The sequence below is a fragment of the Eubalaena glacialis genome, chromosome 13 (assembly GCF_028564815.1).
Source record: "Eubalaena glacialis isolate mEubGla1 chromosome 13, mEubGla1.1.hap2.+ XY, whole genome shotgun sequence".
Classification (NCBI taxonomy): Eukaryota; Metazoa; Chordata; class Mammalia; order Artiodactyla; family Balaenidae; genus Eubalaena; species Eubalaena glacialis.
Window position 1 is genome coordinate 16,288,856 of NC_083728.1, and position 25,070 is coordinate 16,313,925.

Genomic DNA, 25,070 nt, shown 5'->3' on the forward strand with positions numbered 1-25,070 from the left:
AATAGACAGGTAATTACACTACTGTATACAATTATATTTGTCAAGACTCTTAGTTCAAGTGATAGGAACCCAATTCAAACTAGTTTCAGTAATAAAGGTAGTTTATTGGTTCACATAACTGAAAAGTTTAGGGAAGGATAGCTTCAGACGCAGCTGGATCTAGCAGCTTGAACCTAGTTGCCTGCCATCTGTTTCTCTTAATTTCTTGGTTCTGTGTGACTTCATTTTTCAGCACTTCTCATGGTGGCAAATATAGCCTCCAGCAATTGAAGACTTACTTTCTAGTAGTTTGCCCACTTGGGTCAAAAGATGGTAACTCTTTCCCAGTTGTTCCAGAAACAGTCTTGAGGCTTTGCATGGAATGGCTGAGCCTCCTGCCTCATGTCATCCTGGATGCGGATAAGGTGGGGGTGAGGTGAAGCCATAAGATCGAAGGAGCCTGAGTCCCTTAATCATTTGTGGAGGAGCCCACCTACCAGAAACACCTGTTAGGAATGTTACATAACCGAGAAACAGACTTTGTGCTTTAGACATGAGCAGTGGTGTGCAGAGGGGTGCTGGTGGCGAGAGTGGTCTGCCCCCAGAGGCAGGTGACAAAGGGGTACATTGTCTTTAAAAACTTTTAAAACAATAATAAACGGGCTAAATTCAATCTGCTTTTTGTTATGACCATGGGCCAGCAATTCTAAACATTGTATTAAAATATTCCTTGCCCAGGAACACCACTCCCACCATCAACCCTGACCCTTTGGTATGCCACTGGATTTGGGGCCTACTGACTGCTGGGATCTGGTTTGCCAAGACATACATAAGGGTTTATTTACTTATTTATTTATTTTATTTTTGGCTGCCTTGGGTCTTCGTTGCTGCGCGTGGGCTTTCTCTAGTTGCGGCGAGCAGGGGCTACTCTTTGTTGCGGTGCGTGGGCTTCTCATTGTGGTGGCTTCTCTTGTTACGGAGCACGGGCTCTAGGCCCACGGGCTCCAGGCATGCGGGCTTCAGTAGTTGTGGCACGTGGGCTTCAGTAGTTGTGGCTCGCGGGCTCTAGAGCGCAGGCTCAGTAGTTGTGGCGCACGGGCTTAGTTGCTCCATGGCATGTGGGATCTTCCCGGACCAGGGATCAAACCTGTGTCCCCTGCACTGGCAGGCAGATTCTTAACCACTGCGCCATCAGGGAAGTCCCCGATAAGAGTTTAAATAGCAATCTGATGGACGCCCTTATGTACGTACACCACAATGGTTGAGGAAACATTACAAATATGACGGTTGCCACAAAATTTGGAAATAAGTTTAGATTTCTTTTGGAGATTAAATTCAGACACCTGAGAAATCTGGCTGAGTTGGTGAAAGGACCCAGGGGGACTTCACTTTGTACGGGGGCCACATCGGGACCCTGGACTGTCCGTCTGTTGTAAGCGGTGAGGCAGTGTGGATGCTACCAGGTTCTAAAACCTTGGGCTTTAAGGGGGTGAGAGTGGGCACAGAGAAGGAATCGAGAGAGGAAGGGAGGGGAATGGGACATGAGTGGGATGGCTCAGAGATGAAGAGATTCAGGAGGGTCATCGGGACACAGAGGTCCAGCCCTTGAGGTGAGAAGGGGAGTAAAATCGAAGTCAACCCCCATGTTGACCACCTGCTGGCTTCAGGGCTGGGAGGAAGCTACAGAAGAAGCCGGTGTTAAGTACTGCCCATCCGACAGGAGCAGATGAAGAGACTCAGCCCAGAGATGAGATTGGAAACATTTCCACGAAAGCCAGTGGTGAAGGGCCAGGGGGCAGCAAATGGAACATGGATAAGAACCAGACCAGTGTGATGGGGCCACTTACAAGTAGGCTTGTTGACTAACCTCGGGATGTCCAAAAGGCCTAGGCTCCTGCCCTGGGGCTCGCCCTAGTGTTGTAATTAATTGCAGTGGAAGAGGAAACAGATGAAGTTCCTGAGAATTGGCTAAACCATGACCCTGTTGCTGAGATTGTGCGTCAGACCCTAGACCACATTTTAGCCCTGGAGAGGCAGGTGGACTTTTTGATAGCACATGAAGTGTGGTGGCCATACGAGGCTTCCCTTTCCCAGGCACCCCCTCCCCCGTGAGGCTGCTCGAGTTGCCCCTTGAAGAGGGTGCCCCACCTTTTGTTACCGCAGTAGCCAGGGTGGGCATGGGCTGGTGGGCTGCATCCTTTGCAGCGCTGGACAAAGGACCAACGTGTGTGTATATTGATGGGGATAATCTGGAAGAGACGGAGAAATGTAAGATGTGGGGATAACATGGGGAAAGTGGCAGGAGTCAGCACCTGGGCAGGTGAGAGGGGGTGGGAGCCAGGGCCCAGGGAAGGGTTGGCCTCGGGTAGATGTAGAGACTGCAACTAATGAAGAATAATCAGGGGCATCCGTGAAGACACGGGGAAAGGAGTGGCCCAGGCAGAGGGGACAGCTTGGGGAGAGGCCTGGGCCAGAGTGGGGAGCCCAAGCCATCTCGGGTAGCTGGAGCACAGAAGAGGCTGGAAGACATAGCAGCGTGGCGTGGATGTAGCCTGGACCCCACCTGGAGGGCACCTCTGAGCCCCGGAGGGGTTTAAGCAGAGTGACATAACCATAACTGTGCTCAAGAAAGATCCATGTGGCTGTATCGTGTGGTCGATCTGTCCAGTGCTTAACTGTGGGCAGAGGGACCGGGGGACAGACACAGGTGTCCTGGCTCAGGGACCAGCAGGGGCTCTTACAGGCATCTGTCTAAATGTTTTAAGAAAGCTGCTGCATTCGACACAAATAGGAAAGAATCCTAGGCCAGCTCTATCACTGCCTCACCCTGAGGCCTTGGATGAGTCCCTTCCCTGCCCGGAGACTCCCTTTCCTCACTCATGAAACAGGAAGGGAATGGGCCCCAGGCTCCTAGGCTCCTCCCTGCTGGTGGCCTCTTGGCGGCTCATTCACCAAAATGCCACAAGGGGGCAGCAGCACATCACCGTTTTCTTCGTATTCTCATATGAAGTCACGCTATTAATCTTACACAGATTTTAATGAAGTGGAGGGCTTGTTAAAACACAGATTTCCCGACCCCACTTCCAGAGTTTTTGTGGGTTTGGGATGGGACACAAGATATTTGCAATTCTAACCAGTTCCCAGGCGATGATGTTGCTTCCAGTCTGGGGACCCCACTTTGAGAACTACTGAGGTTGAGGATTGGTAGTGAGGGTCGGGGTGAGCTCTGACCCACGCAGACAGGGCCACTGGGAAATCATTGTGAACTGGGCAGCCACTCCCATTTGTCAACTACATATTGTCTTTTCTAAGCCCCATTAAATCTCCCCTCCTCGTTTTTTTTTTTGTTTTGTTTTTTTTTTTTGGCCACAGCGTGGCGGATCTTAGTTCCCCGACCAGGGATCAAATCAATGCGCCCTGCAGTGGGAGGGAAAAGTCTTAACCACTGTGCCACCAGGGAAGCCCCCTTAATCACTTTTTAAAAGGCAAGACAGGGACTTCCCTGGTGGTCCAGGGGTTAAGACTCCGCGCTCCCAATGCAGGGGGCCTGGGCTCGGTCCCTAGTCAGGGAACTAGGTGCTGCGAGCCGCAAAAGATCCCCCAGTCAACAACGAAGATCCCGCAACTGAGACCCGGCGCAGCTGAATGAGTAAATAAACATTTTTTAATGAAAAGCAAGATTATTTCACTCAATCAATAATGACTGGGCTTGGTCCGTCCTGGGCACTGTTCTAGGTCCTGGCATCAGTGAACAAAGCAGGCAAATTAATTCTCACCGCTCGTGGAGTTTGGCAACAAATAGTAAATGTTATAAGTAAGTAAGTTACTTTAAAAGGTCCTAAGTGCAGCAAGGGTATTGGAAGAGCTCGGGTGGGTTCTCAGTGAAATGGTGACTTGTGAGTCAAACTTGAAAGAGATCAAGGGGATTGCCACGTGGGGGAAGATGATGTCAGGCAGAGGGAACAGCCCGTGCAAAGGTCCTGAGGCGGGAGCAAGTCTGGTGTGTTTGAGGAACAGCAAGGGAGCCAGTGAGGTCAGAGCAGGGAGAGGGTAATTGAGGACAAGGGCAGAGAGGTGACAGGGGCAAGAGCCGGGGGGCTTGTAGGTCACGCAAAGGCCTTTAGCTTTCCTCGGAGTGAAAAGGAGCGGCGTGGTCCGATGTGGTTTTTAACAGAATCCCTCTGGCACCCCCTGTGATGAGCAAGAGTGGAAGCTGGGTGAGCAGGAGGAGGCTCCCGCAGGTGTCCGGGCAGAGATGACGGTGGCCCCAGCCGGGGGGGGCAGTGGAGCTGGAGAGGGTGGTAAGAGGTTATACACAAACACACATGTGCGTGCTATTTCCATAACTAAACCCACTGGGTCAATGTGATTATCCACGCCTCTCCTCTGTCCAGGTGACCCACATTCTCGACCTGAACCCTTTTCTCTATGTCCAGACCTGTGCCATCTATGATCTCCAACTGCCTCTAGCCGCACTACCCTGGATCACTACCGTCTCCTTGAACTCAGAATGTCTAGGACACCCCCCTCCTATCTGCCACCAATGAGGGCTCACCTCTGCTTTTCCCGGTTGCTGGCGATGGCCCCCCCCATCCTCCCCATCCCCCAGCAGAAAGCCCAGGGATGTGTTTGGCCTCTTTTTTCCCCTGCTCCTCACATTCATCCTTCCAACGAGATCTCACAGGCATGGTCAGGCCCTGCTGATTCTCCCATCTGCTGCTGTTTTTTTTAATATTTAATTATATAATTAATTTATTTATTTGGTTGTGCCGGGTCTTAGCTGTGGCAGGCGGGCTCCTTAGTTGTGGCTCACTGGCTTCTTAGTTGTGGCATGTGAAATCCTAGTTGCGGCGTGCCTGTGGGATCTAATTCCCTGACCAGGGATCGAACCCAGGCCCCCTGCATTGGGAGCACGGAGTCTTAACCATTGCACCACCAGGGAAGTCCCCTCCCATTTGCTTCTGTTCCTTCTTTTCTACTCCCGCGGGCCTTACCTCTGAACATGGCAGTGACTGCATTCGGTATAGCCTGGTGGCCAAGAGCAGGGGCCCTGGAGCAGGACCCTCTGGGTTTGAATCCTGGTTTTGCCAGCTTTGAACTGTGTACACTTGGGCTGTTTCCTTAATTTCTCTGTACATCAGTTTCTCCATCTGTGAAATGGGCATAATTATACTTACTTCAAAGGGTTATTGTGAGGGTCAAGTGAGTCGTTACATAGAAGATGCTTGGAACAGAGCCTAGTATATTGTTAGCACTCGATAAATGTTAGCTCTCATTTTTATTAGTTTTGCAATAAGTCTTTATTGAGCACCTATTATGTGTAGAGACCTCCATCATACTCAGAGATAATCTGACCCAAGAGAAAGAGCACAGGCCTTGACTCAGCAATTCCACTCCTAGATGCATATCCAACAGAAATATTTACCAATATCCAGCAGAAGACATGAACTAGAATATTCACCATGCCTTATTCATAATAGCCTCAAACTGGAAACTACCCAAATGCCCACTGAAAGTAGAATAGATAAATAAAATGTGCTCTATTTACACAATGGAATATTATACAGTGACAAGAAAGAATGCATTATTGTTACTTGAATATCGTGGATGCAACTAACAAATATAACGGGGCATGGCTGGGCCGGGTCCCTCTGGCTCTGGCTTCAGTGGGGGTAGCCTGAGTTTCACCTGGTGACCTTTGTCCCCAACACCATCCCCTCTTCACAAACAAGAAGATTCCCAGCCTTTGCCTTCACATTAGTCGCTGACTTGCAAAGAATTGTCAAGACAGGATGATAATAATAGCTTATTTTCAAGTGAACATACAGGAATCACTCACCTAACGTTCACAATACCCCTACGTGGTGGGTACTCACACAACACAATGACCCTACAGGGTGGGCATTACTATTTATACCCATTTTACAGATGAAAAAGCTAAAGCACTAGGAGGTCAAGTCAAGGTAATGATAGCTAAAATGTTTATTTAAACCGCATAATACTTTCAACAGCCCTCTGTGTTGTGTACTGCCATTATCCGCATTTTAGAGAAAAGGAAACCGAGGCACAAAGAAGTTAAGTACCCTGCCTGAGATCTCAGCAGGAAACCAACCAGGACCGGGCAGGCTGGCTAGGCCCACTCTTCATGGCTCTGCTCACAGCTTCTCAGGAGTGAGATCATGGGCCTTACAGCAAACCTGGCCAGAGCCCAGCAGCACAACCCTAGGACAACTCATTAATCACTCTGAGTCTCAGTTTACCCACCTCTAAAATGGGAATATCAGCAGCACTTTGTTTTAAGGATGTCTCAAGGGCAACATGTGATTATGTGGGTAGAGCTCTTTGCAGAGAGAGCCCCCCACGTAGGAATAGTTCAGTGCAAGTTCATTGTTCTCATCCTGGTTCTCAGGATGTTTTCAGAATTGTTCCAGGCAACGTGTTCAGAGTTTACACTTGCAGAACCAAACCCACCAAAACTCAGCCTGAGAGAGACCACAGACCCAGCCTGGAGAGTCAGATAAACCTGGCTTGGACTAAAATCCCACCCCAACTGCAAACCAGCTTTTGGACAGATCACATTTCCAGATCTAGGCTTCCTCATCTGTGAACTAGAGTTAGTTCTATTTTGTGAAGATTAAATGGCTCCAATGCTGCCTGTGATTCTCAAATTGGGGTACCTGGAGGAGGTGGTACCTGACCGAAGTACTGGAGGCCACCGTACTGAAGAGCAGGTCATTTACCACCTGTGTGCTGGGAATCGCCCTTCCTGGCTCTGTTTTGTACCTTAGAGCACAGCATTCCCGGCCTCCCAGGTCTTCCCAGTAGGTTTGACCAATGCGAGGCACTTCTGTGAACTGGGGGGTGGGAGAGAGCAGAAGCTAGGATCTGTCTCCCCATCTCCATCTGCCTTTTGTCAGGCACAAGGCTGCATCTCCGCTCCCAGCAGACAGCCCTGCTGTGATTCCATCTTTCACCTTCTGGTCCCAGCTTCTGGGCTCTGCCCTCCCTCTGCCCCTCCACCCCGAGGGCTGGTACTGAGGGAAAGAAGTCATTCATTAAAGAATACTTACTGTATAACCCTATTTACATGAAGTTCAAGAATAAGCTACATCGCCTTTGAGGGCAGAGGGGATGATCCGGCCGGAGAAAACTTCCTTTGATGATGGAAATGTTTTACACCTTGACTGAGGTGTTGGTTACATAGCTGTGTGCGTTTGTAAAGACTCATGAAACCATACACTTAAGACCTGTGCCCTGATGGAGCAGTGTTTACGAATCTGCCTGCCAATGCAGGGGACACGGGTTCGATCCCTGGTCCTGGAAGATCCCACTTGCCGTGGAGCAACTAAGCCCATGTGCCACAACTACTGAGCCTGCACTCTAGACCCCGTGAGCCACAACTACTGAGCCCGCGTGCCACAACTACTGAAGCCCGCATGCCTAGAGCCCGTGCTCCGCAACAAGAGAAGCCACTGCAATGAGAAGCCCGCGCACCGCGACAAAGAGTAGCCCCCGCTCGCCGCAACTAGAGAAAACCCGCACCCAGCAACGAAGACCCAACGCAGCCAAAGATTAAAAAAAAAAGACCTGTGCATTTAACTGGGTGTGCCTCATCCCTCAATCAAATTAGTTTAATAAGAAGAAATCCTGGTAAATACCAAGAGTGTTTTCTAATTTCCTGGTTGGATCCTGATGAAAACACAGTTTTTATTTTTAAGCAAACACACGTAGACCGCAAAAGAGGATATAAAATTTGTATGTAGGGATTTTTTTGTCTTTTTAAACAATAAAACATGAGACGTCAAACGGAATTTCACACGTGGGTTGGTTTATTTCAGGCCATGTTCCCCAGTCTCTGGAAGGTAGTCTTCATCCTCCCCTGCTTCTCTCTAGTCAAAAATGTTTCCAAGCACCAACCCGTATGAAATGTCTGGCTTGGCCTGGTGCATTGCAGAGTCTCAAAAAAGGTTAATTCTTACTAATACAAGTTGGGTTTAATGGGTCAAGTTAAGGCCTGTTTTCTGACTTTCTTCAAGACAGAGTGATTTCACCTTGCGATTTTTACAAAGAATTCAGCCCCTGAATTCTGCCCATGGTGGGGAGGGAGGGCTTTCTCAGACAGCACAAGCTTGACACATAGGCACATATTCAGGGATATTCTTACATCGCTCCAGGAAAGGAAGCAGGAGATTCAGAACATCTGTGCCCCTCTTCACCATACCCCCAGAAAAAGAGCCCATCCAGCCCAGCACCTGCCTCAGTCTAATGATTAAGGGAGAGATGGTGGCCCCACCTCTGGAAAGCTAGCCCGTGCGCATCATTGATAAAGGCTGTGAATGGACCAGAAGAAACCTGGCCATTCTCCCAGGCTGTGAGTTAGAGAAAGGGGGACTAGGGCATGCATCCCGCTGCATCTCCGGGTCCAGGTGGGCCAGCTGGCTTGGGAACACTCTCGTGCTCCAGGGCCCGGATGGTGGACCCAAGCTGGACTGTTGCCTGCAGCCCAGATTGCCTGCTGGGCGGGCGGGTGACACCGAGTCTCCATTCTCAGTCTGGCTCTAAAAGGCACTGTTCCATGGGCTGTGGCCCCTGGTGGGTGGACAGGGCCCAAGTAGGCATAGGCGGCGCTGGGTCTCCAGGCGGCAGAAGCGATTCTGGTTGGACACCCGGGTGGCCACGCCCAGCCCACAGGTGGTTGAGCAGGGGCCCCAGGCCGTGCTCCATTCTGGGCAGGAGACGGCAGGGGCTGGGGGAGCGACAAGACCAGAAAACTGGGGTCCTGGGGGAGAGAAAGAGGGGTCAGCACGGCAAGGTTAGGCAGACAAATCTACCCACTGGCTTGCGATGCAATCTTGCTCATGTTGCTTAACCTCTCTGGACCTCAGTTTCTTCCTATGTAAATTTCCTAATAGTTGATGGGTAGGATTGGATAAAATAGTGGAGGTGAAGTGCCTAACACAGTGCCTGGTATTTGTAAGCACTTCATAAATATTGCTTATTAGGCAACTATAATGGCATTGGCCATGATGGCCTCCCAGTAAATGGTGAGTTTCTCACTTCTGTATCCTCCACAAGTTCTGTGATAAGTAGCATCTTACAGGAAGGAGGTTGGGGCCTGTGTGTGTGGTGGTACCATGACCTGGAGGTAAGGATGCTGGTGATGGCGAGGCCGTGTCTGGATCAAGGTGGTGGGCTCCCATGGTCCAGCTTTTCCTCCTCCTCCAGTCTTATTCTGTGCTGTTAATATTTTAGTATCCTTCCTTCTGGTCCTTTATAACCAGTGGCTCTTAAATGGGGACAGTTTTGCCCCCTGGAAGATATTTGGCAACCTTTGGAGACATTTTTGTCACAAGTAGGGGTGGGGACTACTGGAATCCAGCAGAGATGCCGCTAAACATCCTACACCGCACAGGACATCCCCTCACAACAAAAAATTACCTGGCCCAAATGTCACTAGTGCCCGGGTTGAAAAACTCTCTGTTATGTACACGTGTGCAGTATTGTATGACATACATGTGTTCGTATAGCTATAGACACACACACGTGCGTACACGCAGCGGAGATCAAATTGCGTATATGGTGTCATATACTGCTTTTTATACATAAGGCTAACTCACTGGCATTCTCCTGTGTATTTAAACAGATGTATCATATTCCATTGTAGGGATAATAACAGCATACACTGAGTGCTGTGTGCCAGGCACGTCATAACTGCTTTGCTTATATTTACTCATCCAGGCCTCACAACAGCTCTATGAGGTGGATGCTCTCATTCTCATTTTACAGTTGGAGGAACTGAGACACAGAGAAGTTAAGCGACTTCTCACACAGCTAGGAAGTAGTGGAACTGGGCTTAGAACACAGGCAGAGTCCATGCTTCACCCACCATGCTCTATCACCTCTCGTGTGGCGCCATCTTCTATGGAACCAATGCCCTCTTTTCGCTTGCCTTCAAAAATTAAATTCATATAATAATAATAATTTTTAAAAAACCCAGTAACATAGCAATAACGTAATCCTAAAACTGAAGAGTTTATAGCATGAGGTCACTGTCTTTCCTGCCTACCCCTAGGCCCACATCCCAGAGGCAAGCACCTTGGCTTCGCTCCGTTTTGAGTTCCTCTTTTGATAAACCCCAATAATAATGTATTAGTAATATTTATAATATTTAAATTGTATTATATAAATGTTATTAATATGTATCAATATATTATGAGTATAATAATATATATATTATAATAATATAGGTCTATGTTATACCTCTGCTATGAAATGTGAGAATTTGTTTCAAGTGTTCTAACCCTCCTTTCCCCTCCCCCCTCTGCCACCAATTTTTATTTTTAATTGTGTATGATTTAAACTTATATATTTGCACCACCGCCTCCTGTTTTGTCAGTTTTAAAGAGGTCTTGTGACCCTCCACTCCACTTTCCTACGTGTCCCCGTAGCCACCGTCCCCTCCCAGATTTTTGTCAGTATAACCTTGGCTTTGATGTGTCCAGGTGTCCTGGCACCTAAGAGGCCCCGCCCATTCCCCTCCCAGCCCTCCCCGCCCTCCCCCAACCCCACCTCCAGGCGGCCCTGGACCAGCCCTGTACTCACCATGGGCTGGGAGGGGCTGGACCCCCAGCCCCCTTCCCTGGTCGCACACCCACTCAGGGCAGCATTTTCCTGGGACCTCCACCTTCTTGGGGTAGGGACAGTCCCAGCTGGGCAGCCGCACGTCCTCGCTGCACAGGGGCACACAGGTGAAGCCGCCGTCCTCACAGCGGCAGCGGATCCTGCAGTGGGGCTGGAAGATCTCCCCATCCCGGTAGAGGCGGCCGTTCACCTCACAGCTGCCCTCATCCTCTCCCCCTGCAGAGGAGAAACCGGATCTCCATCGGTGACCTCCCAACTTTTCCCTGGGAGGGCTGCACTGCCCACATCCTCCACGGGGTCCTCTCTGCAGAGCTGGTCTGGATCCCGCTGGGGACGCAGTGCCCTTACAGAATCTGAGCGCCGCAGGGGGCTCCAGCCCCGAGATATGCACCCCCGCCCCATTGCCATACTGCCCTGTCACCTGCAGGAAGACAGCCTGCTGCATCCTGGAACAGGCTTTGTGGGAAGACTGGCCTGGTTTCAGCTCTTTTATTAGCTATGGACCTTGCCCAAGTGATGTCACTTCTTTTAGTTTCCTCACCTGCAAAATGGGTTATAATGGTACTTATTTCACAGGGTGTGGTATAGACTAAATGAAATGATATTTGGAATGAATATAACGTGAAGGAGATCTTCAATAGATCCTCGCTGCTCTGTTGTTATTATTAGCATAATTATTATATATTAATAATAATATGTTTTTAAAATATATAAAATATTACCACTATTATATACACACTGAGATTTCATGCCACAAACTTTCCTTGTCCATCTGCTGTATTATAGTCATCACTGTCAGGTCAGGGCTCAACTTGCTGGCTGTGTGACTTTGAGTAAGTGACTTAACTTCTCTGAGTCGCCTTAACAATAGCAATGATGAGAACAGTCATTCGTACTTTCAGTGAGATGAGATAATGTGTACACAGCATCTAGCACACGGCTAGGCATAGAGTAGGTATTTAAGAAACACTCTTTGGATGAAGCCCTCAAATATGGGTATTATGGCCTCTTCCTCCACTGGACATGAACCCCTTAAGGGCTGGAGCCAAGAGGGTTCATTCTGGCATCACAGAACCGCAGGAAATGCCCCTCGAATGAATGCCTGGCACAAGACTCAGCACATGAGAGACAATGATAAAATAGTTCTGACTCCTTATCATTTCAGAGATATATATCGTGCCCCTCCTGTGTGCCAACCACTGTGTTCCTAGACAGGACTAAGACCCAGTCCTTACTAAGAGGGATTCAAGGGCCAGTGTGCGGGACAGGTGTGGATGTCGCCATCTCCAAGACAAAATAAAGTAAGAGCCCTGGAGAGGTGTATGTGAGCCGCTCAGGAAGTGCAGAGAAAGGGACAATTAGGAGGGTTTCCTGGAGATGTGGGTGGCACTTCACCTGGGTGTGGGGGAAAGGACTCATGGGAAGCTGGTTTTCCCAGGTCTTCTGAGAAAAACCTCGAATAGATCCATACACATGCAGGAATTTTGGAGCCACACAGACCTGGGTTCAAATCCCAGTTCCCTGCTTGCTAGCTGTGGGACCTGGGACAAGTTACTTCACCTCTTTGAGCCTCAGTACCCCGCTCAAAAAGCCACTGGAGGATCAAATGAGCTAGTGCACTTAAAGCATTTTGCCCCAAGCCTGGGACCTAGTAGATGCTCACTAAATGGGAATAGGTGATGCTATTCCTCTGGGCAGGACAGGGCCAGTGTCACCCCCCTCTCCTTGCTCCTTCCAGGCCACAGCCCTTTGGTTCCAAATCCCTGACCTTTTGGCCTGGACCATGTGGCCACTGGTTTCCAAGAAACCAGAGGGGTAGCTGCACCTTAATCCATAACCCCCAGCCTGGGTCTCCCAGCCAGACTCCTGGGGCTGCAGCCCTGGGGCCTCCTGGTCGCTGGGATGACCTGGTCAACAGAGGGATTATTTAGGAAAGTCAGCTGGAGGGAGTGATAATTTTAGTAAGATTTCCTGGCACCTCTCCTGGGTCCTTCAGCTCAGAGCTGATTGGGAGGTAGGTAATGATCCCTAGGGAGCCACTCCCCACCCCGGGATCTGTGTGAATCCATGTGCGTGGTCCCAGACACCATGAGGCACCTTCAAATGTACTGGATTTGGGATCCCCCCACCCATACACACATACTGCTGCCAAAACCCTACTTCTCCTTCTGGACCCTCTCCAACGGCCCCCTTGTCCAGAAACTTCCCCCAAATAACTTCAGGACACAACCTTGTCATCTGGTCATTTCTGCATCCTTCTTTCCCTCTGAGAGTCCCTTGCAGGAGAAGGAACAACAGGGTCTTTTTGGTTTTTGTTTTTTGTTTGTTTGTTTGTTTTACCTGCAGCCACTTGCACACTGTGTGACCTTAGGCAGGTGACTTAACCTCTCTGAGCCCCAGTTCCCTCATCTGCAAAATAGGGATAATAATAGGACCTCCCTCATTATTAGGGTTAAAATGAAATCATGTATATAAAGGATTTGTTCACAGTACATGCTCCATAAACAGTGCCTGTTACTGCTAGCCCCACCAGAACTGTTGTTATTATTCATGCATTCAACAATTATTTATTGAGTGCCTACTATGTGCCAGACATTGTTCTAGGTATCTTGTGATACAGCAATGACTGAGACCAGCCAAAATCCTGCCCTCACTGGAGCTTTCGCTCCAGTGGAAATAAACACAAGAAACAAGGTGGTGTTTGTGATGTCAGATGGCGATTAGTGCTAGAAAAATAAAGGAGGGCAGGGTTAATGAGTAGGGCAGGGTTGTAGTTTTTAAATGTGGTGATCGGGAAAGGCCTCACTGAAAAGGCAATATTTGGGTAAAGATGTGAAGGAGGTGAGGGAACTTGCCATGCAGATATCTGGGGGAAAAAGTGCTGGTAGCAGGAAAAGCCAGTGCAAAGGCCCTGAGGTGGGAGCGTGCCTGGGGTATTTAAGGAGCAGCGGCGAGGCCATTGTGGCTGGAGCAGAGAGCAGGAGGGAGAGAGGGAGTTAGATATGGTCGGAGAGAAAACAGGAGCAGGATCCTACAGGGTCTTTTCGCCCACTGAGAGGGCTTTGGCTCTTACTCTGAGAAGATGAGAAGCTATTGGAGGCTTTTACGCAGAGGAGGGAAGTGATCTGTGACCTGATTTATGTATTTAAGGGAGCCCTCAGGCTGCTGTGTTGAGAACAGACTAGGGGCCAAGGACAGAAGCAGGGAGACAGTTATGGGGCTTCTGCAAAATCCAGATGAGTAATGATGGGGCTCAGACCCGGTGGTAGCAGTTGAGGGACTGAGAAATGTTGGATTCTGGAAATACTGTAAAGAATTTGCTGGTGGGTAGTGAGTGGGATGTGAAAAAAAAGAGAGAAGTCAAGAATGACTCCAAAGTTTGAGGCCGAGCCACGGGAAGGATGGAGACGCACTTGGCTGAGCTGGGGAAGCTGCGCGTTTAATGCCAGGGAGATCGGGAGCTCGTGCTGGACACGCACGCAGCTCGGAGTTGGTCCTCAGTGAAGAGCTGTCCAACTAGTTAGTGAGAGGAGAGATTTGGGGAAGCATGTTCCCTCCAGAGCCAAGACCTAGACTCAGCCTCTGTGAGGTCTTAGCTGGCTCTGGCTCATCCGTGGCTTCACTAGCTCCCAGCCTCCAAATTTGGTTCCAGTCGTTAAACATTCATGAGCACCACTGTGTCGCCTGACCAGGGCTGGAAGTGGCAGGAAGGAGCAAGGACCAGGTAAATTCTTGGCCTCCAGGTATTTGAAATTTGAATCAAGGTGGAATACGAAAAGCTCCTTAATAAAGTTAGTGACAGTAACAACCACTATGTACTAAGCATATACTGAGCGTCAGGCGGTAGAGTGATAGAAACAAAGATTGTGGAGCCAGCTCCCTGAATTCAAATCCCAGCTCAGCCACTTATGAGCTGTGTGACCTTGGGCAAGTTACTTAACCTCTCTGTGCCTCTTTTTTTCCATTTACAAAATGGGGATGACATTAGGACCTACCTCATATGGTTGTTGAGAGATTAAATGAGGTGATATTTGTGAAACTCTTAGTGCCTGGCACATGGTAAATGCTAGGCAGGTGCTCAATAAATAAATTCTGCCAAGTGCTTTACGTGTGTCATGGCTTAGCTAGATAACAGCCTTGTAAGCTAAGTGTTACTTGTGTAATTTTTTCTTTAGATACATTTTTATTAGCAATCATCTGTAAGTTTATAAAACACATCACCCCTTTCTCATTAGTATACTCCCCTTATCAAAAAAAGCATTTTACAGGGATTTACTGTTGATAACTTTATGTCTATAAGTTTTGTTTTTTAACAAGGCTTTTCCTGTAGATAGACTTATTGTCAATGATTCATGGGCCTTTCTTCCTCTCTTTCTCTGTCTCTCATTCTTTTTTCTTTTTTAAGTGTTACAGCCATGTAGATGAGAGTGGTAAATTGCTCTACAAGTCTTATTATTTAAAAAGAAAAAAAGGGAACAGAACAGTCCTCACCTCTTTATAGTTCTCTAAAGCAGTGGTACTCAACTGGGGATGACTTTGCTCCCCGGCATCTCGTGGGTAGAGACCAGGGATGCTGCTAAAAGTCCTGCACAGAACAGCAGCCCCACACAGAGAATTATCCAGTCCCAAATGTTCCTAGAGCAAAGTTGAGAACCCCTGATTTAAATCACCAGAAGGCACAAGGCCTAGGGTAGTAGAAGATGTAACATGCCCAAGGTCGCTAGCAAATAGCAAACTCGGGATTCAGACTGTCCAAGGGCTCCCAATCCCAGAGAGGACAGAACGGAATGTTGCTTTAGAGCCTGCTTGACTCAGTCCCCAGCTGTGTAACATTAAGCATGTCCATTAGTATCGCTGAGCCTCAGTTTCCTCATCTATAAAATGGGTCTGAAAGTACTTACCTCATAGGATTATTGTGAGGATTATGTGGTTTAGGAGGTAAATGCTTAGCACAGTGCCTGACACAGGTTATGCCCTAAATAGGGAGTTGCCCTTTCATTTTTCCCAAGAGTGTTATGAGGGTCCTGGGAAGGGATGATGACTTCTGGTTTGAGAAATCTGGGAGGGCTGCTCAGGGGAGGAGGTGTTTGAGCTTGGCTTTGAAAGTCGGCTATGATCTGGACAGACAGGAAGAAGGAGGGTAGGTTGTTTGGCCGGTGGGCATGATCTGAGCAAAGACAAAAAAAAAGAAGAGGGGAGTGAGCTTAGGGAACCCTGTGTCACCAGGTTTGGCTGGGAGAGAGAAGGGCTTCTCTTGGACTCAGGACCTCAGGCCTTGACTTCCCCCCCAAACACCCCCTCCATCAGTCCCGCAAACCTGCTTACAGAGGCACATGGACCCCCGGCCGCCAGGGCCCGCCCCGAGCTGGCAGACCAGCCCCTGGCTGGGGTCGCAGACGTGGAGATGGTCGCAGGGCTCCCCCAGCCGCCGTGCACATACCCGGCAGCAGTTGCAACCGTCCAACACCAGGGGCACCCCCTGTGGGCATCGGGGTGGTGGCCAGGGACAGGTACACGGTGTTGGGCACAGCTGGGCACACACCTGCAGAGACAGAGACCTCACTCAGCCATGGTCGTTCAAGGTGGGCAGTGAGCCCCTCACAACTGACTCCTTCTCTGCCAGTGTAGGGTTCACATCTTGGCCCTGGAGTCACATAGACCTGGCCTTGGACCCCGGCAGCCCCACGGCACTCCCTAAGAGACAACATGGCGTTGTGGTCATGAGCAAGGGCTCTGGACTAGAGTTCCGGAACTAGCTCTGCCCCTGAAAAGCTGAGCAGTCTTGGGGAAGTTACTTATGCTCTCTGAGCTTCAATTTCCTCATCTGTGAAAAGGGGGCAATAATGTTTAACTCGGAGGATTGTTTTGAGGAGTACATGAAATGATGCATGTTAAACCTTTAGCACATGGCCTGGCGTGCAGTAGATACTCCATGCATCTGGCTATAATGATCTTTATTGTGAATTACAATAAAGGGCTTAGGGTCTGCCTTCTAGGAACTTACAGGAGGGCAAAAGCAACAAAAGGAAGGATTAAAATGACAGGGTACTATTCATTTTTTAGCAGGTGGACAGTGGATATTTATCTTGAGGGCTGAATAAATCAAACAGTATCATGGATGTTCTTTGATCTTTGGAACAATCTAGAATATGTTTCTGGATGAACATCCAATCAGCCAGGAAACCTGGTAAAATACCGACCCCTAGGCCTCCTCTGGGACTTACCAAATCAGAACTTCCAGAGGCTGAGCCCTCAAATCTATGTTCTTAACAGGGGCTTCTGATGCCCAGCTAGGTTACTGGCACCTCTGCTCCAGTCTAAATCCCTCCCCCTGCCATGTAAAGATGGGGGAACTGAGCTCCAGATAGAGGAAGGGACAAAGTCCCAGTGGGTTAGCTGCAGGGCTGGGAGCCTGCTTCCTCATTGAGGATCCAGGAACCCAGAGTTGGGATAGACATTTCCTGTAATAGGGAAAAGCCTTAGGAACCCACCCCCAGGGGCAGGCTCAAGGTATCAATCCAGGTGTCCTGACTGCCCCTCCTCACTCAGGACAGTGAAACAACCAAACCAGAAACCAGATGCCCTGGGCTTCCCATATGTCCATTGGAAGGTAGGGACCAAGGGCCATGCATAATTCAAGATGTTACCAGTGGCCCCATCTATGGATCCTTGGAGGACTGGAGGGTTTTATGCAGAAGATGGAAGACTTGCAGTTTAGGAAGATGAAGTGAATGACCTCCTATGTCCTGTGTGGCCCCAAAGCAGGCAGTGACCCCTTTGCCCTAATCCTCACCTTTCCCACCCCTAGGACTCCCTATCCTGCAAACCTCCCTATCCTGCAAACCTCTGCGGTTCCCATGCTGGCCACTAGGGGCTGCCCCAAATTGGCAGACCAGCCTCCGGTGGGTGTCGCAGACCAGGGGGCACTCCCAGGGCCCCGTCTAAGATGGCACTAGTCATAATAGATGCAAGTATACAGCTCTGTGCCTGAAACCTCACGAAGAGTGAGTTTCCACTTCCACAGGCATTTCAAGCAGGAGACTAGGTGATACCCGATTCTAGAGAAGATGGTCTAGCCTCACCCCTCAGAGTGTGGTCTGGACCAGCAGCAGCCCCATCACCTGGAAGCTTGTTAGAAGTGCAGCATCGAGGGCCCTTCTTTATGAATCTAAATCTGCATTTTAATAAATTCAGAGGTGATTCACACGGAATTGAGCTGAGAAAAAATCGGCTGGACTTTGGGGGTCCCTTCCATACCAGAGGTTGAGTTCTCTTGGTTGGTGGGAAGTGGGGGGCCTTTGACCAGAACTGACTCTTGGGTCCCTCCCTCCTGAAAGCAGGGATGCCAGGAGATAAGCCTTCTGCTTTGCACCTGGGTTCTCACTTTGGGCTCTCTCTACCGGGCAAGCTTGACAGGGGCCGGATCTGCAGGTCCTGACGTGCCCAGGAGGGGCCACTGATAACACCGATGATTATGGCTGACATTTACCATGGGCACACCGAGTGCCGAGCACTTTAATGTGCTAATTTAACCCTCCAGTGTGAGGTACCAGCATTATGCCCATTTTAATTCTTTTTTTTTTTTTTTGGCTGCACCGTGAGGCATGCAGCATCTTAGTTCCCCGACCACGGATCGAACCTGCGCCCCCTGCAGTGGAAGCATGGAGTCTTGACCACTGGACTGCCAGGGAAGTCAAGGATTATGCCCATTTTAAAGATGAGGAAACTGAAGCTTAAAGCAGTGTAGTGATATCACCAGTAAGTGGTAGAGCCAGGATCAGAATCCAGGTTCATGTGAATCCAAGGCCCAGCCTCTTAATTGCCACACCTACCTCTTGTCCCCTAGTGGCTCTGATGCCACTTAGCCTCTGCCTCAACTTACCCATCTGTTCAAGAGGGATATCAGGGAGGGTGTTTCAGCACAGCCAAGAAGAAATAGGTCCTCTCTGGTATCCCTCTATCTCCATGCCCTTTCTAACCACCCCATCCCGATGTTCAAGTGGCCCCATCACACACCTGATTTCCCCAGACCCTTGCTGTGGTCCCCAGAGCCCTGGACAGGGAATCATCCGGGCAAGAGTTGAACTCCAAGTTCTACCACTGACTTGCTGTGTGACCTTGGACACTTCACTGAACTGTTCCGTGGGGAGGGAGCTGTTTCCTCCTCAGTAAAATGGGGTGGAGACCACCTGTCCTGGAGTCGTGACAAGGATTTAATGAGGTCACCGCCAGCTCTAGGTCAATGTGACTTGGCTTGTTTCCAGGTCTCTACCGCCCGCCCCTGTCCACAGGCCTGAGCCCTGCCTGCAAGACTTGGAATTCTCTCTCTGCAGATTGTTGCAGCTTTCATGTGTGTGATGACTAAGTCCCTGTGTTCTGTGTGGGATGCTGCCTGGCTCCCTGGAGCCTGGGAAGAATGGAGGGCTGGGGGAGGTGAACAGTGAGTCTAGGACAGCTTCATTTTGGCCTTTCCTTTAATCCTAAGCCCAGAACCCCAAGTCCCCTGCTCCAGCTACCCAGGCTACCCTCCCTGGCATCATGTCCTGCTCACCCCCTTTGGAAGAACAAACAGCACGATTAGGATGCCAGCAGGGTTCTCAGCCTTCCCCCAACCACTGCTTGGACCCAGGATAGAGAGAAGTTCCTGCCTGTGATCCTCAAAGGAGCATGAAAATACAGTGAGATCGTGGCTTGTGGGGGACCAGTACCCATGACACCAGGAACCTGACATTTGCTAAGGTGATGGCAGGCTCAGCAACTGTGGCCTTGGTCCAGGTTGGGGGTGGAGAGACACAGACTGCAGTCCCCCCTGCCTCACACCCAGGCCTATCCTGGGTTCTACCTCCTCTATTGCTCTGTTGCTGTGTGGTTTGGAGCAAGTTGCTTACCCTCTCGGAGCCTTGCTTGACTGAAAACAGGGAATAATAATTCCTTATGGGGTTGTTGGTCATGTTAGGCAAGGTGGACGTTCCACAAGCCCTTTGAAAATATCCCAGAAGAGAAGGTCATTATTCCATGGAGCTGTCTCCTTATCCCCCTCCAGCTAGGGTCAGCAGGCCACTCACTGCCTGAGGGCCCAGCAGCATTAATGCCCCTGTGGTATGAACATTCCAATCAGCTATGCACCAACATCCATTCAAATCCTGGCTCACAGGCAAAGCAGGCCATGTCTTGAGTCTCCCCATTTATAATGAGGAGACCCACTTCTGTCTGTAGAGGAGCTCTGGGGATTGGTAATAATCATAAAAGTCCTCTCTTAAACATTTGCCGTATTCCAGGTCCTGTGCTAAGCACTGTAGATGAGCTATGATAAATGATCTTCACAAAGGCCCCATGAACATTATACCCATTCAACTGAGGAAGCAGCTGAGGCTCAGAGAGGGAAAGAGATTTGCCTGGGGTCACACAGCAGAGCTGGCCAGAGGCAGCTGTCTGGACATCAGGGAGGGAAGCTGAGCTGAGCCCCACACAGGAGGCCTGCAGGAATTCTCCCAGGGGGTTTCTGGCTGTGATGTAACACCTTCCCCACCACACCAAGGAAGCCAGCATTTTGGGGCCTGGAGCCCCCTTACCTTGGAGAAGAGGCAGAGGAGGGAGAAGGCCAGGAGGTGGGTCTGTGGTGTGCCTCTCATGTCACTGTGTCCCCACGGAGCCAGCTTTGAGCCTGGGAGGCAGGACCTGTAAGTCTTTATGTTCCAGCAGCTGTGAGGTCACTCCCAGGCACACACACACATACGCACACACTTGCACACACACATGCTGGCCTTTGTAGCCCTTGTTTCTCTACCATTCTCATCTTCCCACTGATGAGCCCATTTACCTGAAGGTGAGACTGTGGAGGCCACCTGGGGGGTGCTTGCCAGCGTGTGTGTGTGTGTGTGTGTGTGTGTGAAAGCCAGAGCCAGTGCCAGTGCCAAGTCTGTGACAGGCTGGCAGGGGCCTCTCTAGCTCCTCCCAGCCCAAGAGGGGCCTCTCTAGCTGCAGCCCAGCCCCAGCCCCCCTGCCCGACCCCAGGGACGGGGGGCTGTTGATCCAGGAAGTGCTCAGCAGACACCCCCTTTGCAAAGCTGACCAGAGTCCTTCCAAGCCCCGTGGCCTGGACTCCGGACGGCTTCGGCAGGCCTGCGGTTTCTGGCAGGAAGACTGGCAGCCATCCAGAGGCGGGTGTGACCCAGAGCAAAACTTCCCTGGTAGGCCTGTTTGCTTCTGGCGACAAGGGGCCTCCCCATGGCCTGCTTGCGGGGCTCTGGAAGGCGGCCCGCGGTGGATGAGCCCGTGCAGGCTGGACCTAGTGTGTGCCCGTTCTTGCTGGGCCCTGCTAGGTGCTCTGGAAGAACCAGATCCATTTTGCTGAATTCAACCAACTCTGAGGCCCCCTCTGTTGCGTCTCCAGCCCCTGCACAGGGGGCAAACCCAGAGGGGGAAAGGACAGTGGGAGAGCAGGTGGAATTTCTGGGAATATCGAGGAGGGGTCCTGTTCAGACCGAGGGTAAGGGACAGATCTCTGGAGGAGGAGCCAAGGCGAAAGGGAGTTAGAGAGGGCAGAACATTCCAGACAGAGGGAACAGCATGTACAGATGCCTAGAGGTGGGGGAGAGCGTGATAGCAGTGCCTATTCTGGGAGACAAAGATGCCTGGTGTGTCTGGAGCTGACAGTGAGGTGGGGCGCAGTGCTACACATGGGGAAGTAAGACACGTGATATTCACACCACCAGCATTTGAGGGGCATCTACAATGTCCCAGCCACTGGGAGGGGGGAGGTATAAAGACATGAGCTTTGACTGTAGAATTTGGCAAAGATAATACTAGAGGTGGTGTCACGTGGTGGCTGGAGAAGGCTTTGGCCCCCATCATCTCCCCCAGTACGCCAAATCTCCACGCGATGGAGCTGGACAGCAGAAAGGTCCAGAATGAGCACTTGGCGAGGAAGAAGAGTGATTTGGTACTGGGTGCAATTCCAGGAGAAGGAGTTGATGCGGATGGAGGTTGAAGATGACAATGTGGGATTTGATCATTTATGGCTGGAGGAAGTGACGGAGGGTGAGGATTGTGCGTCTACAGACTTGGAGAGAAGGAGATACAGTGTTCTTTATTAATGCTTTTGTTTGAGTCAGAGGCATGCCTAGGGTATTTTACACCCACAGTGGATCATTTTGGAGCACCCATCTCCTTCATACAACAAAGTATGATCAGTAATCATTGAGATGAAACACATATGTTTCATGTATGAACTAGAATTTGCACTTACCAGGCAAAAACATTACCCTTTGCAGTTCACACTGTTTCACTTTTCTAAATTTTAGACACAAATCAAAATTCTGAGTCGCCTAGAATGACAGACTTGAACTACGTATATCTTCGTCTTCACCATCACTCTACAGTCATTGTTTCTTTGAATCTACTAGTGAGATGCAGAAATATGTAATACCGTAAGGTTGGAGACAGGAACTGTACTTGGAGCAAGCGCGAAAGATTTCGAACTGTTAGGAACTGACTCTCTTTGTGAACATGTGTTCCCGTCTCCACCTGTGCTCGCGGTAACTGTATTCCTAGAAATTCTCCAGATTAACTTCCATGTAGAAGAGGTTTATTGAAGGATAAGAAATTAAAATGTGCTCATTTGAAGCTTACCTACATAGTATTAAAATTCAGCAGTCACCACAACAATTGTTTAGAATGTACACCAATAAAAGATATTTTCAGGATGTAGCATTTTCCAACTGACATTATTTAGATTTGCCAGTGCATGGTGATAACAAAAAGCAGACTTTTTTAATCATCAATTTTATCTTTAAATTCTCTATGGACAATGTACCCCTTTTATTGTCTGTACCCAGGGAAAACCACTCCCCCATCCTATCCTTGCTAGGGTCTCTGGTTTTAATAACAATGAAAGTGATTGTGTATTGAGCACCCAGTGGGAGCTAGCCCTGTGCTAAGTACATTTTATAAAAAGTGGTGTTTCTAATCTTCACAGTCCATACCTTTAAAAAAAAAAAAGAAATGAAGTTCAGAGAGGTTAAGTAAGTTGCCTAAGGTCACACAGCTAGAAAACAGAGGCAGATTTTCAGTGAAGGTTCATATGACTCCAAAACCTATGTTGTGGTTATTTATTTTTGCTACTGCTCAGAGACGTCTCTGTGGCACATATTTTTTTAAATTGAGGGGTAACATAAACAGAAATACCTACAGTGCAGTAGTCTTAAGTGTACATCTCAACAGCTCTTCACATATGTACACACCCCTGTAACCACCACCCAGGTCAAGATACATTTCCAGAAAGTTCCTCATGCCTCTTCCAAGACTATACTCTCTGCCTCCCAAGGTACTCACTATTCTGACCTCTGTTACCACTGATTAGTTTTCCTGGGAGGAACAGTTTTGAACCACTTCTTCCTCTAAGACAAGAAGGAAGACCAGAGAAACTAGGAGGCGAGGAGGAGGTGGAGAGAGGCACATTGCTCACAGCGATATCATATCAGAGGAGGAGTCCCTCCCCCACCAGTGAGGGGGTGAGGCCGGGCGTGCTTTCCAAGGGGAGAGAAGGAAACTCGGACAGTGCTGCCCAGAGAGGCGACAAGACGCCAGTGGAAGTGTTGCCTCCTGCCGGGAGGGGCCCCTCGGATTCAGAGCATGTGTTTTTGCTTGGAACGTGTTCTCGCTAAATAACTGAAGATGGGTGAGTGTGGACAGGGGGCGGCCCTGGGACCTGGCCAGTTCAGGAAGCCTGCGGGTTGGCAAGCAGGGCGTCGGGTGATGAGTGTAAGTGATGAACCGTCCGTATGTGTTCAAAGGATTGAAAGTCCGCGGCAGGAGCTGCCACTGTGCTGACTGATTACTGTGGTTCGGGCCCTCAGACTGCCAAGTTTGGCGCTAGAGGGATGAAATAGTCCAGGGAACTCATGAGTCTTTTGGCTGCTGCTATAGCGCGGCCCCCGCCCACCCCCCCCCCCACCCCCCCCCCCCCGCGTAAGACCCTAGAATGAGCACTGTTGCTCTTTGCACTACTGGAAACAAATTTCAGGCTCGTAAGCCAAAAAGTTCCCACTTCAAATCCTGGCTCCCTCAGTGACTTACAGGCCTGGGACTAGGATGCAGAAACAAAGGTGCTAAGGGAACAAACTTTAAGGAGCTCTCACTGTCAGGTGCTGACCTTGCACTTGTAGGACCTGGAGAGTGAGTGCCTCCTTAAGAGTGAGGCATCCAGGGCACAAAATGAGATTATGGTAGGAACTCAATAAATATGGGTTGACTAGCTAAATGACAATGTCCTATCCCAGTGTATTAATTGGGGTACATTAAGCTATGCTGAGGTCACAAATAAACTCCCAAATCTCAGTGACTTAACCCAACAAAGGTTTATTTTTGGTTGCAAATGGTCCAGTGGAGCTGGGTAGGTCTTCTCCATCTTTGAGCTGCATCCTCTCAAATCATCCTTCCCTACTCAAACGTGTGCCCTGATGGATCAGCATAATTCAGTTGCTTGTTTGAAGTGAAGAATTTCAGACCCCCCACCCAGAATCAGGATCTGCATTTTAATGAGACCCCCAGGTGATGTGTATGCACATAACCGTTTGTGAATCACCGCTCTCGACCAGTGGTCTCCAAGGTCACCTTAGAGAAGAGGGGCGGCGAAGGCACACTGGCCCTTCACTGCCTCAGACTGGAAGTGATGATGCCCATCTCTTCTGCTCATATTTTATTGGCCAGAACTAGTCACGTGACCCCCAAACTTGACTGCAAGGGAGGCTGGGAAACCGATCTTTGTGTGTCCATGAAGAGGAATCTGAGTGAGAGACATATGACATGTCATATGACATTGCTTCTCTGGCCTTCGGTTTCTCCATTTTTTGTTCGTTTGTTTGTTTCAAGGCAGCCTTCTTGCTCTTTCATACCTGGGCCAGGCCTAACATTTTAGGGTCTAGGAAATGCATTTTAAAACTGAAACTCGGGAAACACATCTAGATCAGGGCACAGCATATGGGAGGCAGGAAAAAATGTCTGCAGTTGCAAGGATGAAGCCAGTTTCAGCCACTCACAGCTTGTCAGCTCCCTCCATGCCTTCCTCCTTCGTGTTCATTGCACATCTACATGCCAAGTCCTGTGCAAGAAGCTGTAGAGGTTGGGGGGGAGGGATGTGAATAAATGCCCAACACTGGGACCTCACTGTTGTTACACTAGGTAGTGGGGACAGAGACACCCGAAACAGACCCTGACCCAAACAGGGCTGGGAGTGAACAGGGTCAGTGCTCCCGCGGCTGGACATACCCGCGTGAGAGGGAACCCCTGTACTCTAGGAAGATCAAGAATCAGTCACTTGAAAATCCCAGCTCTGACACTTGCCTCGTGGCTGTGTGTAAGTGCCCTCATCCCGCTGGGCCTCTGTTTCCCCTTTTTGGAAATTGAGATCTATGGCAGAGCCTGAGGGATGCCCATTTCAATATCCTTTC

The 25,070-nt window shown here is 49.6% G+C and overlaps 1 protein-coding gene across 1 annotated transcript; it reads right to left on the minus strand.

Moving 5' to 3' along the window:
• Positions 1-8,521: 8,521 nt before the first annotated feature.
• Positions 8,522-20,466, minus strand: CCN5 (cellular communication network factor 5). The gene is made up of 5 exons (XM_061209615.1): positions 20,441-20,466; positions 20,193-20,284; positions 15,946-16,162; positions 10,582-10,836; positions 8,522-8,758 (listed from the first exon to the last, which is right to left on the minus strand). The coding sequence occupies exons 2-5, from the start codon at positions 20,250-20,252 to the stop codon at positions 8,538-8,540; spliced, it is 753 nt and encodes a 250-aa protein (XP_061065598.1). The 5' UTR covers positions 20,253-20,284; positions 20,441-20,466; the 3' UTR covers positions 8,522-8,537.
• Positions 20,467-25,070: the final 4,604 nt, after the last annotated feature.